The sequence below is a fragment of the Pungitius pungitius genome, chromosome 9 (genome assembly GCF_949316345.1).
Source record: "Pungitius pungitius chromosome 9, fPunPun2.1, whole genome shotgun sequence".
NCBI classification, from domain to species: Eukaryota; Metazoa; Chordata; class Actinopteri; order Perciformes; family Gasterosteidae; genus Pungitius; species Pungitius pungitius.
Genome location: NC_084908.1, coordinates 14518980 through 14537795, shown reverse-complemented (window position 1 = coordinate 14537795; position 18816 = coordinate 14518980). Strand labels below are relative to the sequence as shown.

Here is an 18816-nt window from a genome sequence, read left to right as displayed (position 1 = left end):
CGTTTATTTTTGCTGGGTTATTCTCTGTAGTCTGAGTCTGACAGCAATTTCGTGAGGCCTTTTTTTCCCATAATGGTATATTGATCATTTCTGTCAATAGGCCTCATCATCTCCTTGTTGTTGCATCTGGGTGAAACAGCCGTGGAGGACTTGTGACAGGGTCTTTTTTTTTTTTGCAGTTTGAAAGAACTGATTCAAGCAACAGTAAAATATTTACTCTCCCGTGATTGATCGGGTCAGCGGTTTTCATGCTTTTCTTTTTTCTTTTTACTCTGTGAGAGGCGCTTTCAGCCTGCATCATCTTCACCGTCCCTTCCCTCGCCCTCTCGTCCCCGTCCGGCGTTGTCTCTTTGTGTGTTTTCGTGTGACGCATGCGTATATACACTCACCGGCCACTTTATTAGGTACACCTGTCCAACTGCTCGTTAACACTTAATTTCTAAGCAGCCAATCACATGGCGGCAACTCAGTGCATTTAGGCATTTAGACATTGTCAAGACAATCTCCTGCAGTTCAAACCGAGCATCAGTATGGGGAAGAAAGGTGATTTGAGTGACTTTGAACGTGGCATGATTGTTGGTGCCAGAAGGGCTGGTCTGAGTATTTCAGAAACTGCTAATCTACTGGGATTTTCACGCACAACCATCTCTAGGGTTTACAGAGAATGGTCCGAAAAAGAAAAAACATCCAGTGAGCGGCAGTTCTGTGGGCGGAAATGCCTTGTTGATGCCAGAGGTCAGAGGAGAATGGCCAGACTGGTTCGAGCTGATAGAAGGGCAACAGTGACTCAAATAACCACCCGTTACAACCAAGGTGGGCATAAGAGCATCTCTGAACGCACAGTACGTCCAACTTTGAGGCAGATGGGCTACAGCAGCAGAAGACCACACCGGGTGCCACTCCTTTCAGCTAAGAACAGGAAACTGAGGCTACAATTTGCACAAGCTCATCGAAATTGGACAATAGAAGATTGGAAAAACGTTGCCTGGTCTGATGAGTCTCGATTTCTGCTGCGACATTCGGATGGTAGGGTCAGAATTTGGCGTCTACAACATGAAAGCATGGATCCATCCTGCCTTGTATCAACGGTTCAGGCTGGTGGTGGTGGTGTCATGGTGTGGGGAATATTTTCTTGGCACTCTTTGGGCCCCTTGGTACCAATTGAGCATCGTTGCAACGCCACAGACTAAAGGCAGTAGACTTGAGGCAGTTCTGAAGGCAAAAGGGGGTCCAACCCGTTACTAGCATGGGGTACCTAATAAAGTGGCCGGTGAGTGTATGTGACCTGATAAAACACAATGGAGCCCACTGAATCCTTCCAAAATAAGAAATCCCTGTTTGATCCAGGTGTCAAAACACGACGGGACAGAAGCAGCTGTCCTTTGTTGGAGCGGAGAAAAGCTCGTATTCATGTAGCAGCCTCGTCTTCCTCACGCAGGCTCCTTTCACAGATGACATTTGTGAAAGGAGCCTGAACCAGTGTTGTGTTGTGTGCGTGCAAAATGAAACACTGAAGGCTAAGCTATTCATTATTTCTCCGCATATATGACGTTGTGTAGGTAAATGTAACTGTTAGCAAGCGGGCCAGGGCTAAAATGAACAAGACTGGAGCTTTTGAAGGGAAAAGAAGGCATCAGATTCAAAATTAATATAATGACTACAAACAAAATATGAGTGTTTTTCCATCTTCTCATCGGTGAATCGCGGCTCCGGCCCAACAACCCGCATTTTGAGCCCCGAGAAAAGATGGGGCGGTCTTCCTTTTAAGCTTCCCCGGCGTGTGGGTAAACACACGACGCGCATTATTGTCACCTTGAGGCTTTACCTGTAAGGTGTTGGGTTTGTGTCACCCTTTTGAATCTCCGGCGTCGCAAATAGGTCCGACAACAGCGGGCAGCCGCGTCCCACTCGGCTCTCCTCCTGTGACCCACCATCCTGCGTTTGCTGCTTCCACGCCACTGCAGATTTTACGGTTTTGCCCCGGGTTGTTTTTAGCCTCTGCAGGGTTTTACTTCACCGCAGCAATAACGAGATATATTTCATTACACCGGAGGCCGAACTAAAAGCAGTGCTCTGTCATTGTTTCTTTCTGTTTATTAGCTTGAATGAAAGAGAGTAGAACTTGAGGCTTCAGGCTGCTTAATCACACACTACGTTAGGCACAGCTCCAATCATTGGATTGGAATAATGATACTTTGACTCATTAGTTGTAGACCACAATGAGATATTTAAAGTTGTCAGCGCATTTTTCACATTAATCTGATCATTAATGAATGTTGATCCCATGTTTATCTTGAACAAAGCAATCATTATCTTATCAGTTCAGCTATCTAGCTGGTAAACTACCTGTTTTATACAGAAAACCAGGTAAAAATGTACAGTAAGTGTAAAGTGAATGAGCTGCACTCATGATTATGATAATCTAGTATGTACTGTAGGTACTGCATCTCTCACAGAGAGTTATATAAATATGTGCCAAAGTTGAGGCTAAACTTAAATTAATTACCACTAATTCATAGCATTTTCTTGGTAGTAACCATTTTGAAAATAACTAACACAAAAAACTATGGAAAGGACATGATTGCAATGAACTACTGTCATGAGATGTGCAGGTGTTCCTATTTGAGGCTTTGTGTCCACGCAACCTTTATTTGAGGTTAAATATCATTCATTTGTTAATTACTACTTATTGGCGTTTCCACGCTCCACTGGCTCATTATGCGTTTTAATCCAGAACTACAGTCTGTATCTTCAGTGTGTCTCCTACAAGATGATACATTCTTTGTAATGTGCTGTCTGCCTGTTGAAATCCCCCATTTCCTTTTCCAGAAGCAGAAAGGGAGAGTTTATAGTTGGAGGTAATTGGACGAGCTTGTAGCCGAGACAGTTTACGTCTCATACAAACACACACATTCTTTGTGTTTTCTTTGTAAACGTCCACATAGCAAAGGAGTGTACAGTAATACCGAAGGAGTCTTGTAATCGCTTCACAGCCAGTTGCATAGGGCCCAATGATCCCTAAGTAGATACACATCATGTTATCTCACATTGTGGGCTCTTATCAAGAGAAACCATGGCCACTTCATTTTCATATATTTGACTGATTTACTGATTGTTCCCTCACATATTTGAAATCACATGTTACCTCCATTCTACCATGGAGTTTAACGCCCTGACTCATTTTGGAGGGACATTTTTTCATCTTTGCCTGAGGATAGGAAAAGTTAACTGAGCCAGATGGCAAACCATTTTGATCAGAGAATACTCCCATTTCAAGAAAAATTGCCCTTAGGTTAATGTGGGCTATTACTGTTTTTGGATGGATCCTGGATGCATAATGGTTAGTAGTAATGGATGTTTGACATCAGTTTGATCTAAAAGTATCCATCCTCATAAGCAGCCTGGCTTATTTCATGAGCTCCAATCATTTTAAATTGGAGGGAGAAAGATTCTGTCTGTCCCTGTTTTCTCTCTGCAGCGAGTCAGTCTGGGACTTTTTGATGATTCATTTAGCGTTTTGAGAGGTCTCGTTGACTTCTGCTTCCTGCATTGCTTGGGCAGTACACACTCAGACTGCTTATAAGGACACAAACTCAAAGAAAGTCCCATATGGACACAGTTTCACATTGAAAGGCATGAGAGGAGAAGCCCTGTACGGCAGATGCGGGATAATGGGTCAGGTGGTGTTCCAGGAAAACCTTTGTCCGCATTTAAGAAATAGTACATTGCAGAAACCATTATTATTAATAATAATAGATATACAGCAAATAATCACAAACAATTTGGATTATTGATGGATTATCATTTAGTATATTATTTGATTATATCAAACAAAAGATTAATTCAAAAATTGTTGCTTTGGGTACAAGAGAAACTCTGAATTGTCAGATAAACACAATGTACACCAACCTCTCAGCACCAAATCTCAGGCAACCACAGTAAGCGACTTTCAAAGAGCCGCGTATCCTAATGTGGTTTTCACATGTTGTTTCTACTGCCTCCAAGTGGCAACAAATACTCAGTCATTGCAGGTTGAACGAATTTACAGAGCTGTATGAGCACAGAGTGGTTGGTTCGTGGTGTCATTAAGGTCCTTTTACAATATTACATATTAGTCCACGCCACGTATGCAGAGACTGCTCATACTGATCAATAAGGAGTGCTCATAATGATTCATAACCTCTAGAATGTATTGAGTTAATATAGTCGGAATAATCAAATCCGAACAAAGACCATGATCATTTTTTTCAGCCGACACTGAACTAAATCCCTGCAAGGAATACAGCGGGCCTCCAGGCCGCGGACGACTAACGATGTCTGAATTCCTGGTGCGTTTGCCTCTGTATCTGAGCAACACACGGCCCCTTAAAATGACGGCAGCTTAAGCCCTGCTGCGCTCGCAGCGGTATAAATATACAGCTGCTCTCTCTCTCTCTACTCTATTTGTGATGGTATTGTGAATGTTTCTCTGGTACCGAGCCTGGTAGTGTGTCGCCCCTCTAAAAAGCACGTTACGGCATGTTCTATGAACGCCGCAGACGTTTAAGGTAAACATGCACATTTTTCCCTCATCGGATCTCTAAACTTTGAGAGAGCATTGACCAAAATAAAAATCCCATCAACGTGGCCACCTTTCCCCCGTCTCTGCCTCGTAGGGAAGTCGCCCAGATCGACCAGTTCCTCCAGGAGACGGCGGCGCGTGAAGCCAACGCCAAGGTGCGGCTGCAGCAGTTCATCGAGGAGCTGCTGGACCGAGCCGACCGCGCCGAGAAACAGCTGCAGATCATCAGCAGCTGCGGCACCACGCCGAACGGCAGCCTGGGACGCTGCAGCCTGCAGGCCTCGAAGGGCAATGGACGCCAGGTGGGGAGATGATGTGTTGACAATGTCTCCCTTTTGTTGCATTGATTACGGCTCAGAACACACTGCGAAATGCACAGTGACATCGTTTATGTTTCGTGCATTTTCACAATATACTTAAAGGAATTCAAGTCGACATTCAAGTCATTTTCTGTTTTCAGATTGTCCGGGAAACAAAGCATAATAAAACATTTGATTTGCAAAAAGATATTGATCACATTGTAATGCACAAAAATATATATTTTTTAATACAAATGTGCTTTTCAAAGAGATATAACTCTTTGGTACATTTTGTTGAATAGTGCATAAGCATTGATAATATTGAGTAATGTCCCGTAATGAAGCACATGTCGACACATAAAGGCTTATGACCAGACTTGAGATGGCCAAGACAACGAGTCCAGTAACTATCCATCACTTTACCATGTTTTCATACACCGGCAGGTTAAATTCAGTAATCTAAATCACCTCTACATCTACACATATACAAGAAGAGAGTATGTTGGTGTGCTTGGTCTTTTAAGTAAGTCTTATTTGTTTTTCTTCCTGTTCCAGGAATCAATCATTACCTTCCTATTGAGTAGAACTAGAACAACCTAAATTTAGCCTTGCGAAGATGTTTTCATGGCATGGTGACGCAATGGGTTATTTAATGATTGCACATTCACCAAAGATTGTTTATTTGCAGATTTGCTGTGCTGCCCAGTGGCTGCATGAAGTTAGCATTAAATCGCTCTCTTCCTGGCAAATTCGAGGCGGATTTGTTGTTCGATTCAATCCGGTTCTGTTCTGATTAACGCTCAAAGTTGGATGAGGGAGCGTGGCACAAAGCCACAATGTGACACTCGGGCAACATGCTAACCAGATAGTGTACTCTAATGGAAACCTTCCTCATGGTCCAGAAACTTGAGATCAACCCTTTGCCTTCAGGCTGTGCACAGCTCCAGCTGTGGAATTTCCCCTTTCTTCTTTTGTGTCACAGCACGAGGACACACGTGTGGAAGCCGCTCTTAACTATGTCATTTATTCAAGTTAATATCCAACACCTCTTGGAAAAAAGGGTGACCTGTTTCATCGCACAGATCTGTGCGCTGCCATGGAAACCAGTTCTTGCTCTTGTTTCCATCATGATTTTGAATCAGATGTAATGTTGCAAATATCTTCTCGAGATTTTCTTCTCCCCGAACCATTCGACCTGCGATTGACCCACAACACTGCCATCTATATTTAGATGTCATCTCTTTGGATTTGAACATCAGTCAGTTTCCTGTGGAACTGTGAATAATCAAGATGACAAGTACACGTGTGGAGTCACAGACTCGTCGGCACCTTGCTACACTGTGAAGGGAGGCCCGCAGATGTCACCCAACCAATGTCACGACATCAGCGAGGTCGCCCTCATCTCCTAGGAGACAGGGTTTCTACTCAATCTTAACGGTCACAGGAAGCGGATGGTGGATTCAATCAAAGTATTTTACTTTGCGATTAATGGTGAACTTCTCCAGTTTAAGAACAAACGTAATTCCCCGCTGAAGTGGTTGGGATCCATTCTTCCGTGGGGAGATTTGTTCCTGTTGAGCTCTCATTGCATGCTAGCCCTGCAACGAGAGCCCCGGATTGGTGTTTGGCCGCTTTCCTCCTTGGTGCGTTTTCCCTGGCTCCAACCCAGAGACAAGCCGTGTGAGTAGAAGCAGAGTAAAGAAGGAGAGGGAGGGAGGGAGGCAGTGACAGAGACCTGTGTTTGAACACGTTATCCCTCTGTGGCGCGATGCCGGTCTGGTACGCACACAGGTCCACCTGACAGTACTTCACGCACAAAACACTACGTACCACGAACTTCAGTGCACAAGCACAGGAGGGAGGAGGGAGGAGGGTTTCGCTCTCGGGCAAAGCGAGGGGGGGGGGAGAGAGTCGTGCTAAACACCCGCCATCAAAAGCACTTACAAAAGATCCGCCCTGCCTTAAATGCCACAGCCAGATATTGTCGTCCATCCGACAATTTGGAGTAGTCCACAGCCTCGGCTGTACTCCCAGCTTTAAGAGACAAATTGTCAACTCTATGTTATATGAATGATGTAATGACATATTTTAATTATTTATTCCATTATTTCAAATATATTTCTATTCTATAGTTTGTTTCCCATTTCTAAAAGGCTGTTAAGTGGTGCTTTAGTTCCAAAACTTTCATTTTCAAGTAGGAGAATTGTCAAAATATAATGACTTGATGACATTTACTCGTTGCACTAATGCTCCACACAGAATGAACCCTTTCCATTACTAGAGCTTTTCTTTTGTGGCCCCCTCGAGAGGAAACGATCACAATTATCTTAACAAGCTGTCAGGATCAGCTGTTATGTCTGATCGTCATTCATCATCATAACTTGTTATTGTGTTGGAGAAGGGTTTGTTCGTTGATGTTCCTGATTCTGTCCCTCGGCATTACAATGTACAAATCTATAAACTGAAGTCAGATCAGACTGAACCACAAAACACACAGAAAATGTCTTTAATTCAAGGATCACATGTCCTGTTTATGTCAGTTTTGATCATTCGTTCGAGCAGAGCTCTAAAAGGGAGTTTTCCGTGGTAACAGCATGCGTGTCTTCCTCAAGCAGAGCCCACTAACTGCGACCACTGCTTTTAAAATAATTGCTGTTTCTGCCGCGATATATTTCGAATTTATATTTCCCGAAAAATGCCAACGAGGAAATTGTAATTCCCACACTCCATGTTACAGCCACAGTAACAACGCTGCCATTAGCCCTTCAGACGCTGACTAAGGAATACACGTGAGCCAGGGGGACGTCTAAGGAAGCCTGCAGGTGTTTTGTAATTATCACTAATAGCTTTTCTTTCTGCGTGTCTGTGTCTTTCCAGAGAAACTCCAGCAACTCTGGGAGCACAAGAGGCATGTACCACGTGTCCGACCGGCGTTCGTCCCCCAGCACGGGGTAAGTCATCACACCGCTCCCATTGCACATTTTACACCTCCATCGATCCGTCTGTATCGATGGAAGCGCTCTGGTAGGGAGCAGGTTCTCTTGTCCCGCTGGAGATTTTGTTGCCTCCTCTTTCTCACCCCGTGGAAGCTGATGTAGTGAGTTTTTAATCTATTTAGTTTAACATTAGCTGGTTCTATATAATCTTATCTAAATACAATGTGTTCACATCCATAAATTAAGATTTTCCTATGCAGTATTGAACTGTGATATAGTATATCCCGTTTTTCGCACGACTCTCATTCAGTGGAGGACTGAGGTACAGGTTAGATGTCTCTCTGAACGAGGTGTGACTGAAGTATTTCTGTTTCCCAGCTGGAGATTTCAGACACATGGCTGCACCATAGTACTCTGACTAACAACAACTGTCATTGCCAGTTGGTATGTGAATGTGTTTCCTAACGTGACGTCACAGAGAACCTGTCAGGCCTTCCCCATTAAATCCTTAAAGCACGACACATACAGTGGCACAAAAACAACAACAAGACTTTCTGTCTTCTGACTATTAATCAGTGATGAAGCTCATAATCTCATAATCTCATAATAATAAGTTTTAGTGATGTATTGACAACAATCATATACAGTATATATAGTTGTATAAATTAAATGTATGTTGCATTTATGATAGAAGTGTGAGGATTTTCCTCTTTAAAATGTCAACATATTTTTGTATTTTTACTTCTTCTGTGCTTTAATTCAATTTCAAACGGCATATATAATTTTTTCCAATCAATATTGAGGCTTTTTACAATTTCTCTTGGATTCTAATTTTCATTCTGATATCCTTAATTAGAAATTACTAATCTTGAACTTGTCATAATTGGGATCAATTCATTACATCTCGCTACTGATTTATTGCTGACAAAACATCTAAGCAGTTTTCATCAGGTTACTGCTTTACAACTATCTCATTAACCTTTTTGTCATTCACCCCCCATGAGTACGGAGGTGCTTCTTAAAGCATTTAACAAAAAACAACCTCCAAATACATCCTCCCATTATTAAGAGACTCAGAAGAGAGAGTCAATGTCACAATGACCACAATATTCTCTATAAATAGCTCGCCATTTAAGGGATTAGTTGCACCCTGAGCTTGAGAAATTGTTGAAGATTGCAATTGAGATACAAATGCAAATACATCTTCTCTCATGTGAGTCTTTTTTTTAACCAAATTTCCATATTGATCATCAATTTCTTTAAACCATTAACCATATTTAGAAGACCAGTATCCAATGTACAGTTTCTGCTCTTTCCCTGCAGAGCATCGGGCCGGATCAAGTCCGTCTCACAGGGCTCCGGCGGCTACGACAGTGACAGCGTTGAGATGCACCCCATGGAGGACTGTTTAGAGTCTCAGTACTACCACATGCAGTGCCGGCTGGGCGAGGCGGGTTACGAGCGCTCCCCGGGGTGCGGCGGCGGAGGATCGAGGAGCTGGGGTCTTCGCAAACAGGCCATCCAGAACTGGCAGCGGCGACCTTACAGGAACAGCACGGAAGGCGAGGAAGGAGACGTGTCCGACGTGGGCTCCCGGACCACCGAGTCGGAGGTGGAGATGTGGGAGCAGGAGAGGAGAGCTGTGGCTGAAGTCCAGCAATCTGCACCTCCCTACGCTCACCACGGCAGGACGGGGTACCGGCCTAACACAGGTAGCGAAACTCTCTCTCTCTCTCTCTCTCTCTCCAATCATACATCCAGACACTTGGAAGACGGGATTCATAAAATTAAAGGCCTTAAAATGAGTCCCCCAGCGAGCGGTGACTATGCGGATCTAGGTCAGGCTCACGTGCAGCCGCTGTGATGGTTTTGGAGCTGGGTCACTGGCCAGAACTCATTCTGTGTTGGTGTGGATCAGACATCAGCATGAAAACATTGAGGAAAGAGGTTCATTATCTAGTATGTAGATACAACAATATAAACATTTCATGAAAAAAACAATTTCTCAAATACTTTTACAAAGATTTTGGGTGTTTTTTCTTATCAAAATGCTCAGGTCTAAGGGTAGAGAGCATAATGTGATTTACAGCATTTTGGCCCATATGAATTATTGAATTAATTAACTTAACTAGCTTCAAAGCCAGTTGTCGCCTTTTTAAAGCTACTGCAAGAAACTTTTAAGTCTCAATCTAATGCAGATGCCTCTATATGACCGATATATACAGTAAGTAAACAAAAATAATTTTATTGTGATGATTATTCTTCACGAAATCAGACAAAACGCCATGTAGGTGCACGACAACAACTTAGACTCCAGCCAGGCTGTTTGAGAGCTCACTGCGGAAAACTGTATGTGTCCAAACTGCATGCGTATTAATTAGAAAATTTAAAAAAACGTAGTTTATTCGTCCAGCAGTGTAATAAGAATAAAAAGAATACTTACCAATGAGAAAGGCATAATACATTTTATTGAAACAACTCAATTTACAACCAATATACAGCATACACTGCAGTTACACAAATGCTTTGAAGAACATATTTGTATTGGATACAGCGATGTTTGCCTGTTGAATTATCTCAGTTCTTCCTCTCACACTAAGCTTTACTTCATTTGAACCGGCAAGTCAGACCACCAATCGCGCCCGCTCGTTTCTCCATTTCCACCACAGATTGTTCAGCTCTTTGTTAACATCCCGCGCTGCCAAAATCCTTAAACTCGCTGCTGCTGCTGCTGCTGCTGCCCTCGTGTTTTCCTTCACCTGCTGTCGCGTTTCTTCTTAAATATCAAGCGGACTGGTGCAGTCTGGGAAGAAGCGAAACTGGGCCAGCACCAGAGTCCCATGACAAATCGGTATGAACTGCCATGACTGCCCCCCGGATTCAAAGGTTGTTTTTTTCGCATGTAACACTCAACATGTTGCTGGCGTTCCACTGCTCTGACGTCGTTCTCTTGATTCGGAGGGTCTCTGCCAGGTTTTTATCAGATGGTACGTATCTACAAGCACACAGCCTTATTCTCAGCATGTAGCACACAGATCAGCTTTTTTAGCGCATTTGGCAGCCTTGAGCGTAGGCGGTGTGTGAGAGAGAGAGAAAGAGAGAGAGAGAGAGAGAGAGAAGGAGAGAAGGAGAGAGAGAGAAGGAGAGAGAGAGAAGGAGAGAGAAGGAAGGAAAGAGGAAGAAGAGAGCGAAAGTGTAAGTGTTGGTTCGTAGCCCTGATGGTTTTTGAGCAGACGCCTTCCAAGGCCAAAGATGAAATGAGTCATCTAGGAGCAACTTGCTGGGAGGAAAAAACGGACTTCGATTGGACACATTGCATCAGCTAATAGGTAGCAATAGAGAGACGAAAAACTTATGTAATCTCATTGGGTTTCTTGTTGAATGTTGGCGCCACCATGTGACAGAATGGCTTTAAAACATTGTTTATTTGGTTGTTAGAAAATTGGTTTTCCGGCAATGGATGTAAACTAGAGAACATCTCTCCAAGCGTGCAGTTCTATTTGTTTTGTATCTTTTTTTTCTAATATACATTTACATCCATTTATAATAATAAAAATAAAAGGTTTGTTTGTTCCAGGCTGGCTGCAGGTTGATCGCCAAAACCTTTTTTCTCCTTAGTTTTCAGACTGTGAGAGCTGAAAAAGGTCTTCATTTTAATTCCAGTTGAAAGACTTTCAGTTGTACAAAAGGTAAAAACCGTGTATTATTTGGCCAAACTGAACGAGATGCAGCTACATTCCTAAGATAACATGGTTGGATGGCTTTGCTTTCATGGTACACGGGACTGAGGTTGATAGAACTGACATATTTCGACGCGGTCCAACTGAAGACTGGATTTGTCTTTCATTTTGTGAATATGCATACTTTCTACCAGCGAAGCCGTCCATGGTCGGATCTTGGACGGACGACCCCCAGTAGCGTTAAAGCCGCTATCTTCCCACAGGTCGCTCTGAGGGGGTCTACAAGCCGTGCCGCCATGAAAAGAGCCCCTCCAGATCCAACGAGGTGATCAGTCCAGAGATCCTCAAGATGCGCGCGGCTCTCTTCTGTATCTTCACCTACCTGGATACTAAAACCCTGCTGCGGGCTGCCGAGGTCTGCCGCGACTGGAAGTTTGTGGCTCGTCACCCAGCCGTGTGGACCAGAGTGCTGCTGGAGAACGCTCGCATCTCCTCCAAGGTGCAGAAGTTGGACATCTGTGGTAACATGCTGTGCCTCATCTCTGCTGTGCATTGTGTAAATCTTCAGTGTTTCTGCTTTAGTTCCTGAGCACATTGTCTCAGTGGTGCACTCAGACGCACTCCCTCATCCTGCAAAACCTCAAACCAAGACAGCGAGGCAAGAAGGAAACCAAGGACGAGTATGTTAAAAGCACACGGTAAGTCACACATACACAGGAGGTTACAACTGCACACCGATTTTTTTTTATTATCACATTGTGGATTTCTTTTGCCTTGATAAGTGAACTGCTTTGCAAACTTTTGCAAACAGTGATTGGTCAGAGGAGGCCAACAAGACGAAATGAAAGCGTGCTGATGTTTGATTTGGATTTGAGCTCCCTGCGAAATATAAGTTTTCAATTCAAGGAAGACGTTCAATTTGAGCGGAAAAAGTTCAAATGTTTGTTTCTAACTGTGGGATGTTAAGGTGACTACCTCGGCAGCTTGAATCTACTCCGACAAAAACAAACAAGCTGCTTCCTGTGTGGCCGCAGACACTGGAGGAACATTTTCTTGAACGCGATATATGGTGGAAGTGCTGCTGTGAAGGACAGGAGAATTACTTTGTCTGTCTTTTTCTGTTGACCTTCCCTCACATTTCCATCTAAGTGGCTGTCTGGAGGAAGGCCTGGAGGCGTTGTTAAAGGCCACAGGAAGCAACCTTCTGATACTGAAGATTTCCCACTGCCCCAACCTGCTGACTGATCGCTCCCTTTGGTTGGCCAGCTGCTACTGTCGAGCTCTGCAGGCTGTAACCTACAGGTAGACCAGTAGACCCCATCCCTGCATGCGTATTACAGGTCAACCCTCAATGAGGGAAATAGTCTATGATCACTTTTGTGACGTGTGACATGTGTGTAATAGAAGCACGGTATTTTGTGTAATGCTTTTTTTTGTGTTCCAGAAGTGCCACAGACCCAGTTGGCCAGGAGGTAATCTGGGCCCTCGGAGCAGGTTGTAGAGACATCATCTCCCTGCAAGTGGCGCCACTACATCCATGGTAATGGTTCTATCTGTCTATTCTGTCTATACTATTCTATATCAGTGCTCACCAAATGAATGAGCGTGGATTTTATTTTTTACCCTTTTAGTCAACAACCCGCGCGTTTCAGCAACCGATGCCTGCAGACGATTGGAAGATGCTGGCCACACCTCCGTGCCCTCGGCGTCGGCGGAGCTGGATGTGGCATTCAGGGGCTGGCCTCGCTTGGTAAAGCGTGGCTCACAAAGCTACCATTTAGTTTGTAGTTTAATTCCATTCACTCGCTTCAGCTTCGACACTTACTAACATGCTCAAATTGTCTCGCATTGCTTGTTAAGTCACGGGGCCTCGATCACATGTGCAGAAACCGAAAGGGGGCAGAGATTATTAAACAACATTGTTGTCATATCTGCACATAAACATCTTCACATATTTGCATATAGCCTTAATGCACAACTGTACTCTTATCTTAACCCTCCACCATTTTCCTCCATCTCTCCCAACCTCCCACGCCCCCCACTAGCGAGGAACTGCATGCGCCTCCAGGTGCTTGAATTGGATCACGTGAGTGAAATCAACCAGGAGGTGGCAGCAGAGGTGTGCAGAGAGGGCTTGAAGGGTTTGGAGATGCTGGTGCTAACTTCCACACCAGTCACCCCCAAAGCGCTGCTCCACTTCAACAGTGAGTTTTAATACTGTTTCAGTTATTTAGGAATAGATGAATAACTTGTATAAAACACCGTTCACCCTGAGCAGGAAATAATGAACGCTGCCTAAATCATCCTTCCTCTCGCGTAGGTGTTTGCCGCAACCTGAAGTCTGTCGTGGTTCAGATTGGTATAGAAGACTACTTTGAGGACCCCAACAGCCCCGAAGCTAGAAAACTGTTTGATGAGATGGTCATCAAGCTTCAGGTAACGGCACACCCACCGCTCACACACACACAGGGTGGTTGGGGAGGGCTTGGAACATCCGATCCCTTCCACGCGCGCCTGCCTGTCGGCGCCGCCCAATGCTTTCATGCAAGCGGCCCCTCCCAATGACGACGGATCCTTAATCATGTTGAGATCTGAATTCCGTGTCGGTACGTTCCGTTCTTTGACTTGTGTTCCCGCATCACCTAGGCCTGTCGGACCTGTCCCGGCTCGATTCTGTACATTGGTGACGTTCTGATACAACGTGAGGGAGACGGGTATCTCGCGAAGCGCTTGAAGGTGTTCTTCTTCAGCATCAGCCTCAGCGCGTCCATGCTGTTCCACACACACACATTTCCATGAGTGAAATTAACACCCGTGGTGATTCTTCTGCACAATCTGGCTGAACTTTTAGTTTCCTCCTGAAGAGCAAATAAACAGAATATATTTTGTGTGCAAGTTTTTTGCTCCCAAAAAGTGTTTTTTTTTTTTTTTTTTACCGTGTAACCACTCTGCCATCCATGGAGCGCAGTGATGACTTAGAGGTCTGCACCCTCTGCTGCACATTCTTCTCAATTCAGGCTATATTGTTTTTTTTAGCAATCATATCCCTGTAGCTCTGCAGCACTGAATGCAGAGGATAAGATGCATCTATTTCTGGTCACATTACACACCGTTTAAACCATGACTCAGTACTGGAAGTCCCAGTGATGATTGGTTGTAGATGTGATGGTGCTACCTCACTCGAGCAGAGGCTCACTGCGAGAGGCTCGAGGTCATGCATGTAGCTGACCACACACAAACAGAGATGTAAAAAGCTCTGAAATCCCAGGTTTTATTTATGTTTTGTTTTTATGAGTCAGTTTGCAGTGTGTTCCTCTAGGATATCACTCTCAAGGTGGCACAGTTATTCACAGCAGTTAGGTAAGAGCAACAAAAGCTACTTTTTTTTATCTCTTTCTCTTTTACTGAAGGACGGCAAAGTTCATCTCTCGTGTTTAATCATTCTTTTTATTTTTAAAGGATGAAGTTGTCTTCCTTATCCTGCAGCATCCCTATGTTTTAGCATTTGGAAAACCTGTAATTGTAATTCTGTCAATGAAAGGGAACAAATGAATGATGCAGTTGTCTTTGATAAAATTGAATTCTTATATTCCTTTCCATCGCCTTTTTTTCAGGCTTTGAGAAAGAGACCCGGCTTCTCCAAAATCCTCCACGTTAAAGCAGACAGTCTCTGCTAGCATCATTTGAGCAGATTCTTCAAGTCTTGGAGAGGCGCCGTCTTGGCTCGATTCATCAAAATGACCCAGCTGTTTTGAGCGCGCTCCACAGGGGGGTTGAAAAAGTCTGCAACACAGACAGAAACAACAGAAGAGCACCACGATGAACCAGGACCGAGGCTCAATGCTCCCATAACTGATAAACGACCCCTCTAAGATCCTGTTGGACTTTCACTGAGCTCACAGACTCAAATAACACGACAAAAACTGTCAGATTCCTCTTTAAAAAAAAAAAAAAAGGATTGTGTTGTCACACAGAGCCAGATCCCTTCCTTGAGACGCCTGGAGCCGGGTGACGGCGCCGTGTTTATTCTTGACATGTTCTTCAAAACTACCCTCGACTTCAACGGCAGGCGGGCAGGAGCACATCAAACACCGTACTTACTTGTGGCAGGAGTAAGACATTTTGAGTACTCAAGGTTAGGAGTCTTTACACGAGACATATATATATATATATATATATATATATTCCATCCTTTTCAAACTGGACGACTTTCCACGTTGTGCACCAGCTTTCGGCAGAGTGGAGGGAGCAGAGACACTGTAACACACATACCTTGACAGTCTACTTAGCCAGGTGCACAGCAGAGATGCATTTACCCACCGCTGCCATCCCCTGCTTCCCTATACAACCTGCATTCAAGTGGTTTTGATAGTTTTAGTATCTCTGAATGCAGTTTTTGATGCTTTTCATCAGCCAGACTGCAAAGGTGATCCATACGGGCCTCGGTTCTCTCAAAGGACTGGTGCCATTTGTAACCGTGTCTATCCTCATTCGAGTCAGCGTTTTCTCCATCGTGCCATTAATGAGGGAAGAGGGGCCATGTGCGGAACGTTAATCTCTTCAAATCCAATGTAACTTAACATTATTGTGAGTAAGCAGCTCTTGGTTATGTTTCCTAATGAACATGGCCTCCAGGTGTAAACAGGTGTTGCAGTGTTTGTATATCATGTGACGGTGCCATCCCTATTCACAATGCTCATTGTTGCTGAGGCCTCCTTATTTATAGTTTTTCAGCTGACCCCATGTGGCTCCCTCTGCTGGTCTTTCCAAGCATTTACACAGCCAACGGCCAGTTCATGTGATTTGACACTTTGGACACTTTGCAGCAGGGAACGCGATCACCTTTTACTGTTTTGCCGAACTCAAAACCAACAGATCACTTCCTCCGCATCACCTTCAAATTAGGAATTTGATTTGGTGTCGCAGTAACTCTCAAGAAGTACGAGTAGCAATACTGTGGTGACATTTAGTGTACGCTCCTATCTGCTGCAGGGCGCTTAACACATCAAGACCAGTTTATTATTCATGTGGAATAACACTGTCTTCTGGCTCTGGAGGAGCTTTGTCAAGTCAGAGAAAATAATCCTTGGAATGTTATCAGGCGCTTCTTGGTTTTTAAACTACAAATTGATAGCACAGCAAGCTGCATTACAAGCTGGAAGGTATGTAGTCTGAAGAAATGGGAAAAGATGGATTGACGGTCCATAGAAAATACTATAAATGGGAATTTCTTAAGCTTGACCCATACTAGGGACCAACAGTCAGGATTGTTCTGCCTTTGCTGCATTGGTTTCCTTTTTTCTTTTCTTTTTTTTTTTTTCATTCTCTCATGAGACGCCGAACATTATAAAAAGTGCAATACTAGATCACTGGAGCTCCTATGAGACACTTACAATCAGTTTTCTTTCAAGATAACATGCACACTGTTTTGAAACTTCCATCTCGTAGAACATCACAACCTCGCTACATATTTACCCACCTCTTCAGAACGAACGTTTTCCCCGAGCCGGCGTTTCTGACAGGTCACAGACGAGCAGAGGTGCGCCCTGAACTGTTTTGGGTTCTCCGCTTCATTGTCCCAACGTGTTGATGGAGACTTGTGTAGCTGCATATCGTACTGATGATGTTCCGGGTGAATGTGTGAGGACAGTTGTTGGATGTTCATTTCTTCTTGTTCTTCCAGTACTGCATATTATTGTCCCGTACTGGTACTGAGTCATTGGAGGGAAGTTGTAATACACAATAGCGAAAAAAACAAAGCACTTGTTGATTTGAAGTTTTAGACAATCCTGCCTTCGCTATCAGCTACTCTGTACATACTGTTTGTAAAAAAAAAAAAAAAAAAAAGGACCAACATTTGATGTTATATAATATTTACGGTCTTCATGCTGTAAGCATTTTCTCTCCAAAGTTGAATGAAAGATAAACATAGAGAATTATATTATGTATTACAGTAGTGTTGAATTTGCAGTTGTGTATTAGATACTTTATATTAAATGTGCATCAGAGTCATATAGAGATGGAAATTATTTAAGAAGAGGATAAAGTATTATTCAGCTATTTATTTCTATAAAAAGAGCGATGTGTATAATGTTGGCATGTTTGTGTTTGAGCATCAATCATTAAGTTGCCTTCTTAAGTGTTAACTGCTACTGTGACAAGATAATTATTAGATGTTTGAACAGCTTTGATTGCCTGCAGGTTAATAATGCTTCTTTTTTTGTTGATCCAGTCTGTTGTTGCACTAGTGAGAAAAAAAAAAGAAATTTCAGATGTTTATTATAAAAGTTTTTAAATGTTCAGCTATTTCTCAATATTTGAAAAAAATTGATGCACTTTTTTTCCTGAACACTTTAATCGACCCGTCGGCCTTTGGTGGAGCCCGAAGCGGGTTCCCCTCGGCGGGAATGAAACGGACATGCTCTGGTTCAATGGGGGGTAGATTTAGGAAATGCAGCGATTTTCAGATGAACATTTAGCCTCTTTTCTCTTAATCCATCAAGGTGGTCAAGAGCGAACCTCATTCAACAACATTCACGTGCTTTTTGGGTTTGTTGCCAGTACGACCTTACGCTCACTGCCCTTGTGTTTGTTGCTGTCACCGCTTTGGTTTTGCATTTTAATGCAGATTTCATGCTCATACCATCAGTAGAGCTTAGCTTTTTTTTGTTGTGAAAATGGACCTGCTGATGATGTAACAGAGCCTGTGTGGTCTGAAACTGCAGATTAGAGGTGCCCGGTACGCCACAATCACATTCTGGCCTATACCTCTCCAGAAATAAAGCAGAATCATTTGTAAATGATTTATTTACAAACTGAAACATCTCTAATAAACCAACGTGCTTCCGCATCCTCATCTTTATTTAAATTAATTTCAATTCCTCCTGTTTTGTGCTTCTATGTATTATGCATCCCAATGTGCAATTGAAAAACAGTGTCTGAGTGTTCATGTACCTTTCTGTACATATTTTATGAATGAATGATTGTATTCTGCCCATCCATCTGAATAGTAATTTACACATTACCTCAACACTTATCTGGGCAATTAAGTGTGCAGTTTGTCTTTGTAATTATTTTATCCTTCTAACTGCCATCGACCCATGAACTTCATCCATGTCGCTACAGTGACAAAATGGAATCTATCGCTGAAAAGAACTTTCCTAAAAGATGATCAGCCTTCTGCGATGACTGCAATAGAGGGAAATGTTTTACTACTCATTTACACTCATTTGTTGCCATCAATAAAATTGCTTTAAATTGTAATTGCTCTGTACTTTGGCTTACTTTTTTTGCAATAATGTTTAAAGGAGTTGGTGACGATTAGAGATTCAAATGAATTA

General features: G+C 43.3%; 1 protein-coding gene across 3 annotated transcripts in view; it reads left to right on the top strand.

The window, feature by feature from the left end:
* fbxo41 (F-box protein 41) overlaps positions 1–18739 on the top strand; it is a 60642-nt gene extending 41903 nt beyond the window's left edge. For 2 of the 3 annotated variants that reach the window (XM_062564388.1, XM_037472374.2), the window contains exons 5-15: positions 4656–4863; positions 7738–7811; positions 9120–9508; positions 11740–11975; positions 12059–12174; positions 12626–12778; positions 12921–13016; positions 13108–13226; positions 13522–13680; positions 13797–13912; positions 15091–18739. In XM_062564388.1, the coding sequence (XP_062420372.1) occupies positions 4656–4863; positions 7738–7811; positions 9120–9508; positions 11740–11975; positions 12059–12174; positions 12626–12778; positions 12921–13016; positions 13108–13226; positions 13522–13680; positions 13797–13912; positions 15091–15153 (1729 nt within the window). In that variant the 3' untranslated portion in view covers positions 15154–18739. The remainder of the gene's footprint in view (positions 1–4655; positions 4864–7737; positions 7812–9119; positions 9509–11739; positions 11976–12058; positions 12175–12625; positions 12779–12920; positions 13017–13107; positions 13227–13521; positions 13681–13796; positions 13913–15090) is intronic. The other variant, XM_037472375.2, reaches the window with a different exon arrangement.
* The last annotated feature ends 77 nt before the right edge of the window (positions 18740–18816 follow it).